The sequence below is a fragment of the Cherax quadricarinatus genome, chromosome 32 (assembly GCF_038502225.1).
Source record: "Cherax quadricarinatus isolate ZL_2023a chromosome 32, ASM3850222v1, whole genome shotgun sequence".
Classification (NCBI taxonomy): Eukaryota; Metazoa; Arthropoda; class Malacostraca; order Decapoda; family Parastacidae; genus Cherax; species Cherax quadricarinatus.
The window spans coordinates 32,190,847-32,199,806 of record NC_091323.1 but is presented as its reverse complement, the minus strand read 5'-3'; the positions used below and the strand labels follow the sequence as shown (position 1 = coordinate 32,199,806).

The 8,960-nt window shown below is 46.3% G+C and overlaps 1 protein-coding gene across 1 annotated transcript in view; it reads right to left on the bottom strand.

Moving 5' to 3' along the window:
• Window positions 1-686: 686 nt before the first annotated feature.
• Window positions 687-8,960, bottom strand: part of LOC128690196 (pneumococcal serine-rich repeat protein) — a 168,290-nt gene continuing 160,016 nt past the window's right edge. The window contains exons 3-4 of the mRNA XM_070090618.1: window positions 6,980-7,176; window positions 687-6,579 (exon numbers count right to left, since the gene is read on the bottom strand). Coding sequence (XP_069946719.1) covers window positions 915-6,579; window positions 6,980-7,176 — 5,862 coding nt within the window. The 3' untranslated portion in view covers window positions 687-914. The remainder of the gene's footprint in view (window positions 6,580-6,979; window positions 7,177-8,960) is intronic.

Here is an 8,960-nt window from a genome sequence, read left to right as displayed (position 1 = left end):
ATTCCTTTTCCAGTACAGATTCATAAGTATGTATATACATATATATATATATATATATATATATATATATATATATATATATATATATATATATATATATATATATATATATATATATATATATATATATATATATATATAGAAATCACAATAAATATGATAAATACCACAGTAATAAGGAGAGTAAAGGAAGAGATGGTAGAGAGTAATAACGGTTTGGTTTAGAGGATTAGAAAGGGATTCGACTTGATGACTGGAATGCTCTCACTCCAGGACTGGAAAAATCTGACTGGAAGACTGGAATGTGTTGCAATAAAGATACTGATTTGTTGCACATGTGACTTGTTCTTTATCTGATGTAGTTTATTTTTTTTTTAATTTTCCGATTAACATTTTCCGATAATTGTTCCAATTCAGTGTTTTTGGTAATATTTTCTTTTTAACGAGTGTTCTAAATTCCACCTCTGAGTGCCTAACATTTCACTATTAAAAAAATTCTCATTTTCTTGTTATGTCTCTAATTAGTCAATTAACACTGGGTTTTTTCAAGGCATTTTTCTCCAGTTTTCCCTAATCGGTGCCATAAAAATTTTGTGTAATGTTCAAATATTCTTATTAATAAGTGAATAATATATTTCATAATATATAATTAGTTTCGCATCAAAATGGTTAAGAATACAATAATCAAAATTTTTTGATTTTTGTAAAAATCTGAAAATATATTACATTGGATACAGATTTGTGGTACACAGTAACCTATAATTCAAGTTAAAACTATGTTGTCATCAGCAAATGTCTGAGACACATTAATGAGGTTCATGGATTCAATACATCAGTCACATACATAATGCACACAGGATCTCATACATATGGCGAGAAATGCAATATTAAAATCGTCCATCACAGGATTAACTTCACGAGTTGCTCTCACTTCTCGACCTGCCACGAGAGGTCCAGTTTTTGGTGCGTCTGGAATTGATTCTTCGGGGTCGAGTGTCGTCTTCCGCCTCCGGCAGGATGTCGGGGAAAACGCGTGCGGATTCTTGGGGTGAAGAGCCGACGCTGGTGGTGACGTTGGCTAGTGCTGAAAGAGCCTCTATTTCCACGTCAGTCAGCGGGTTGTGGGTAGATTTCGTGGAGCTGTGGTCATCAGTGGCGCCCTCTTTTGAAGTCTTCTTGGGTGTGTTTATAGTATTCGGTCTGGTAACTCTCCTGGTGGGGCTTCTGCTGTTGTTAGAGCCACCAGGGTGGCTGGTGGATCTATTACTCTGAGATAAAGTGCCTGACGAGGATGCTGCAGATGAAGACTCAGAAGAGAGAAGGGCGTCGTCCTTGTTGTTGCTAACTCTAGACACGCTGGATTTAATGCTCGTTCCTACTACTCGAAGATTCCGACCCGATGAAACACCAGAGTTTTCGGCAGTGCTGCTCAAATTATCTTCTGTTGTGATTGACGATAAAGACAAAGAAGAATCAGAGGACGACGAAACTGAATTACGAGACGATGAAGAACGGGATGCCGCTGAAAATGATGATGCAGGTGACGATGCAGAATCAGAATTAGTAACTGTTGGCGTGTTTCCGTGTGATAAAGGAGTTACCTTCTTCAGGACCCTCCTGCGGCTGCTAGAAGCATGATCTGTCCTTACAGTCCCTCTTCTCTGGCTTTGAAATTCATTCGAAAAAGAAGAGTCACTGGAGTCGGATATGGAAGCCGAGGCTGGTGTCGTTGTCACTTCATTCGTGGGGAGAGTTTCTTTACGAGAACTACCTCTTCTGTTACTATTCCTGCTTCTTTGAAATGGAGCCGGGACGGGTGTTGCTGTTGCTGGGGCTTCTGTTGTTATCACTGAAGGCTGACGTACTGCCAAGGGCCTCAATCTTTCACGAGATGTCCCTCTCGATGACTGAGTCACTGTGGCAGGTGTGGTCGTAGCCACGTCATTGATGCGCCTCGAGTTTCTTCTTTGACCGTTAATTGACCTGGAGGACCCAACTGCAGGAGGCGTATCGGTAGCAGTTTCCTTTGGGTCTTCTGTTGTACTTTTCTCTGATTTATTCTTAGTTTTTGGGATAAATCTCACTGAAAGGATTCTGGCGTTGGCAAGAGCTGGATTAAATTTCGCTAGAGCTTCCAAGGCTATCTGATGCTTTCTCTTCTCCTCGTCTTCTTGGTTTGTTGTAGCTGGGGTCGAGACTTGGGGGGTACCAAGTTCGTGTCTTCCACGAGGCCTCGGGCTTGGAGTGGAGGCCTGGGGGGTGCCAAGTTCGTGTCTTCCACGAGGCCTTGGGGCTGAGGAGGATATTTCTGTGGTGTCAACTTCTTGACTTCCACGAGATCCCGGGCGGCCGTTAATAACGATTTTCTTCTTTACAACCTTCCTGGCACCAGAGGACTGACTGCTCTCCTCACCACCAACTGCCACCTCGGCGCCACCGTCACTACTAACAACAGAAGCTTCTGACACTAAATCTGGCTGAGGATCGCGCAGTCTTTGAGAGGTTGTTCCTCTTGAGCTTGTAACGCGGCGACGGCTGCCAGCCGGTGTGAATGGCGTTACCTGCACACCGGCTGCTCTGACGGTAACTGGAGGAGTAGCTTGAGTTGTGGTTGGCAAGTTATTGGTCTTGTGATGTCGAGAAGTTGGTTTTGAGGGTTGGGTATTATCCTTTGAAATATCTTGCGATGGCCCTTCAGGAACGGAAGGCGCTGAAGAGGGATCGGTCGACGAGGTCGTCAAGCGGCCTCTGCCTCGCCTCCTGCTGTTCTTAACTGAGGTAAGTGAGTTACTAGTTAAGGAACTACTTGAACTCTGGGACTCAAGTGCTCGTGAGCGAACGTTGGAAACTGTTTGGCTAGGATCAACAGACAATGAAATTTCTGGCCTGTATGTAGTGGGGAGTGTGTCATGAGCTTCACTCTCTTCCAGGAAGCTTGTTTCGGTTGTGAATTCACTCTCAAACTCCGTCGTTGTATAATAATCTTCGTTTTGTTTCGGCTCTTCTACGGCGGAAGTCATTCTGTTGCTGTTGAAACCATTCACGGAAGTAGATCCCAAGCTATTGGTCCTTACCAGGTGTTGAGCGGTAAAGCCAGTGTCCGTCTTTTGCGTGTTTACGAATGGTGATGATTCACGAATTCCCGGCGAGGTGTTGAATCCTCGTACAGGACTGGATCCCTGAGCGCCGAAGGATTCTTGAGCTCTTGAAGGTCCACGAGACTTTGAAGCTAAGGATGCTCCGCGAATCCTTGTTGAGGGACTTAACCTTTGTGTATCTGACGATGATGAAGAGCCATGAACTCTTGAAGATTCACTAGGTATTTGAAGAGAAAAATTAGGTTCTCGATCAACAGTCGATTCACGCAAGCCAGAAGAACTACTTGACGTGAGGATATTAGATGTTTGTAATCCTGAAGAACTGGGCTTTTGCTCACCACTGAACGCTGCTGTTCCTTGAAACCCTCCTACACTTGATACACCAACAAAAGAATTTACAGAATTCGATGCAAACTTTGAGGAAGTGTCAATAGCATTGTCTGCTTGACCTGGTGTTCCAGAAGCTGTTTGATGCACAGATGGGGACTCAAGGCTGTTCGCCTTGGAAGGCACTTGTCTTGAGGTCCCAGATCCCCCACGTGTACTTGCAAGTCTCTGATTTCCTCTTGGAATATTATTATTTACGCTTTTAATGTTCTGATTTGTCCATTGTGAGGAAAGCAGGAGGAATGGACTGGGCTGGAACTTCTTTTTGCCTCGATTTCTAGTGACATTAAAGACATGAAGGTCAAGAGTTCCTTCGGTAGTGAATGAGAAACCTCGTTTAGCAGCTGCTATTGCTGCTGCAGCCTCTTCAGCCATTGCTGCTTCTGCTGCTCTTGCGGCATGAAAAGCGCTAATATGTCCCATATCTACAGAAACTTCATCATTTTCAGTTGATATTTTTTTAGTTCCTCTTGAAGACCCTCTTACTCCAGAAGAGGACGAAACGGATTCTTTAGGACCACCTAAAGATACAGATCCCTGCGTACCTGAAGATTCACTTTGACCATTTACTTTCCCAAAGTTTAACGTTCCTCTTCCGTCAATGGTACTATGTGATGCTTCCCCAGAAAATGATGAGGTATTAGCTGTTTCACTTCTCCTAGATGATCCTCTGCTACTTTCATTACCGATGCTTGAGGCGCTGGATGATGCTGATGTGGATTCAAACCCTTGGAAACTCACTGTTCTGTGACCGTCAGAGGAAACGCTTCCAGATTCTTGGAAACTGGTCGATTCGTGACCACTTACAGAAGAAGTGGATCCTTGAACGGTTGCTGTTCCAAAAACTCTAGACCCTTGAGTATTTGTTGTTCCACGGACTCCAGCTGAAGCACCAGATCCGTGACCATTTACAGGAACACTGGAGCCCTGGAAGCTCCCTGATCCACGAACTCTCGGTGAAGCAGTAGATCCATGAGTGGAAGACGATCCAGTTGATCTCAGTATATCAGAAGAATCCCTGATATTCTGGGAGGTAGTAAAACCTGAAGCCCCAGCTGACGACGTGGAGGCAAGTACTGAATTTCCGGTGAAGGACGAACCTCTGGAAAGTGATGAGTCGAAGCCATCTCGCGGCCCATAGAACCTGGCGTCATTAAAGTTTCGCTCGGCTTCGAACGGCGTCTCAGTGGTGATGAAGACCTCATAACTGTTGTCGTCGAAGTACTCCGTTGTGGTCGGAATAGTGACGCTACTGCTGGAAGGAGGGTGAACGTTGGTTGAGGGATGTTGGAGACTGGTGGAGGGACGGCGAATGCTGGTGGAGGGATGGTGAAGACTGGTGGACCGCGTCTCTCCTCCAACTCTAATTACTCCGGCGGAGGAACCAGGACTCTGAAGGGCTGTTGAAGAGCCTGAGGTTAGTGGAGTCGATGATGGGTGGACGGAGGAAGACTTTCGGGTTGGAGAACTTAGTTGATGGGTTGTGAAGACGGTTGGTTGGGTAAACGACACTGACTGATGAGTTGGTGGGAGGGTAGGAGAGAATGGTTGATGGGCAGGTTGATGAATATGAGATAATGGTTGATGGGAAGGTTGATGAGTAGGAGAGAATGGTTGATGGGCAGGTTGATGAGTAGGAGAGAGCAGTTGATGGGCAGGTTGGTTAGTAGGAGAGAATGGTTGATGGATAGGCTGACGAGTTGGAATTACTGGTTTCAACGTGAGAGTAGATGAAGCTACTGATGAACCGATGCTTCCTGGAGCACCCAATGAAAAAGATACCGACCCTCGTTCTTTGGAGTCTGTTGAGATACGATTGTTGTCGAGGTTTCCAGGTCCTGATGCAGACTGCGACCTTCCTCTTGAGGACAAAGACGATCCTCTGATTCTTCCAGTTGTCGAAGAACTGTCCTCGCCTCCAGCACCAGAAGCAGCACCGTGAGTGTGACTGCCGGTAAACAACGAGCCTTGATCATGGAAAGTTTTGTCCTCTGATTTCACCGACTTAAAATTTTCAGTGTGAACGGCCGTGATTAAAGAATGGGCGTTTGCTGGGGATGGTTGTGCGAAACCTATAGACGAACCTTGGATGTTGTTGACACCACCTTCAGAGGAAAATGAAAATGACCCAATGCTGTTGATGGAGGCTTTGCTGCTTTGGCCTGAAGTAGAGATCGGTCTACGACTGACAGAGACGATAGAAGGTCCGAAACTGCCTACCGGTGCGGTACTGGTGAACTGCCCATCTGACCCTGCTCTCACAGCTGATGCTGGGGAAGCAGTGGAAAAGAAGAAATGTGCCGGAGTAGCTGGGCTTGTGGAGCTGGAGAACCCAGAGAAATCGTGAGAAGACGAACTAAAGGCGTGTGCACTAGCAGTGGTTGAAGTACCAAAGTTTCCGGTCGAGACACGCGGTTCGTGCGCTCCTCCAGGGTGCACATTCTGACGGTTCACTGATTCTTTGGAGAATGTATGTGCTCCAGGAGGTAATATGGGCTCAGTGACTCCCGTGTGACTCGTAAACTGGTTGAAACCATCTGATCCACTCGCAGGTTTCGAATGCTCAGTTCTGAAATCTCCAACGTTGCCTGTGGTCAACCCTATAGCACGATGGCCCGACTGATCGGTAGATGCAGCACTAGAAGAGAACTTTGACTCTGATGATGATCCTCGACTTGCCGCAGAACTGAACGAAGCTCCCGGTGTAGAAGCGGGCCGAGAAGAAAACACAACTGGCTCATCGATCTTAAACTCAGAGTCAAGAGGATCCGGCTTTCCATCACCTTCCGCCGAAGACTGCCGAGACACGCTGGTGCCTGAGTTCGAAGAAAACGAAGACTCGGAGCTTAAGAACTCCGAAGTGGAGATGGAAGACTTCGTTCCCCCCGCACCAGAGAATGCCGAGGAGTCAAATTTGTGAGCTCCGTTGACTGCCACCCTCGGGTCGACAGGCTTCTTCCTCTTGTTGGGTCGCTTGCCAATGTTCTTGTTGAGGTCGTAGAGAGTGTGAGCCTTGTGGCACGGGAACGCCCGAGCCTCGTCTATACACGTTCGTGAGTCCTGGCTGAAGCGAGTCCGGTTTGGACAGAAGAAGCTGCAAAGGAGAACTACGAGTTAGAGTAATGTTCCTCGTTATGCTTAATAATCCACACGATTTAAACTAATAATAATAATAATAATAATAATAATAATAATAATAATAATAATAATAATAATAATAATAACTGGAAAGTCTTCAGCAAAATTAGCATGAGTAAAATCGCTTTCGTTAGTTAGGATCATTCTCTATTTTTTGAAGTATTCTAACATTTCTAAATTAAGAGAAACATTCTGGCAAGATTTTAGTATGATTTTGTACATTAAAAGAAATACTCTATCAAGAATCTGGCAGGATTTATATACTTAACGAAAAATTCTCAAATTTAGCCAGATTTATGTATTGGAGTTCCACGCTTAAACTGGCAGTTATGTACGACCCAGCCTGCCTTCCATACCTGAACTGGAAGGTGTCCAGGATCCTGCCAGTGGCAGTCTTGACCGGCATACAGATGTGGAAGACCTGGCACTTGTGACTCTGATCAGCGTAATAACCATACTCAAGACCATCACAACTGAAGTTGTCGTTGAGTTCCCCCACAACACTCTCAGCCTCCGCAGCAAAGTCGAAAGCCTTCGGACGTGTTGGATTGAGCTGGGGGAGCAAGAAGACGTGGATGAGACGCAGTTGGGTGAGTGGGTGATGGTGTGGCTGGGGCCTGGGTGATATGCTGGCGAGGTGTGGGTTTGACGTGGTGTGGGCGGATGTGGTGATGACAGTGGTGGGTGAGAAAAGAGGGAAGAAGAAAGGAAAGATTGGAAAAGTGAAAGAATCAAGACACACACACACACACACACACACACACACACAGATTGCATTTTCTTGGGCTGTAAGAAGGCGTTTGACACAGTTCCACACAAAAGATTAGTGCAAAAGCTGGAGGACCAGACAGGGATAACAGGGAAGGCACTACAGTGGATCAGGGAATACGTGTAAGGAAGACAACAGAGTGTCAGAGTGGGCACCTGTGACGAGTGGGGTTCCACAGGGGTCAGTCCTAAGACCGGTGCTGTTTCTGGTAATTGTGAACGACATGACGGAAGGAATAGACTCCGAAGTGTCCCTGTTTGCAGATGACGTAAAGTTGATGAGAAGAATTCAATCGGACGAGGACTAGGCAAAACTACTAAGGGATCTGGACAGACTGCAAGCCTGGTCCAGCAACTGGCTCCTGGAGTTCAACCCTACCAAGTGCAAAGTCATGAAGATTGGGGAAGGACAAAGAGGATCGCAGACGGAGTACAGTGTAGGGGGCCAGAGACTACAAACCTCACTCAAGGAAAAAGATCTTGGGGTGAGTATAACACCAGGCACATCTCCTGAAGCACACATCAACCAAATAACTGCTGCAGCATATGGGCGCCTAGCAAACCTAAGCACAGCATTCAGACATCTTAATAAGGAATCGTTCAGGACCCTGTACACTGTGTACGTTAGGCCCATATTGGAGTATGCAGCACCAGTTTGGAACCCACGCCTAGCCAAGCATGTAAGGAAACCAGAGAAAGTGCAAAGGTTTGCAACAAAACTAATCCCAGAGCTAAGAGGTATGTCCCACGAGGAGAGGTTAAGAGAAATCGACCTAACGACACTGGAAAACAGGATGTTCCAGAGATGGGACACAGCAACAAGGGGTCACAGCTGGAAGTTGAAGACTCAGATGAATCACAGGGATGTTAGGAAGTATTTCTTCAGTCACAGAGTAGTCAGGAAGTGGAATAGTTTGGGAAGCGATGTAGTGGAGGCAGGATCCATACATAGCTTTAAGAAGATATATGATAAAGCTCATGGAGCGGGAAGAGTGACCTAGTAGCGGCCAGTGAAGAGGCGGGCCCAGGAGCTGTGACTCGACCCTTGCAACCACAACTAGATGAATACACACACACACACACACACACACACACACACGCACACACACACACACACACACACTCACTGTCAGAGGAACCTCGACTCAATTTGAGGAGACGAAATAATCTCGTGTAAGAGCCTGCTGAGGGAAGATGGAGCAAAGGAAGAGGATCCTCGGGGATCCTCGGGGATCCTCGGGGATCCTCGGGGATCCTTCACTGGTGTTGCGTGCACCAGACGATTGATCCAGTCAGGGAGCCCCAGGGATTCTCAGTGATCCTACGCTGGTGTTGCGTGAAACAGAGGGTTGACCTTGGCAGAAAGAGGCAGAGGAAAGGAATGTAGTAATCACAAGTGGGAGAGAATGAGAGAGAGAGAGAGAGAGAGAGAGAGCCAGAACACTGCATCAAGCAGAGTTCAATATTTGCAGAGTGCTTGTCCCACCATCACGTGAAAGTTGGTATGGTTTTTGCACTTACAACTTCAGAGACCAGTCTGTTCCACTGATCAATATCAGCTGCTCAACC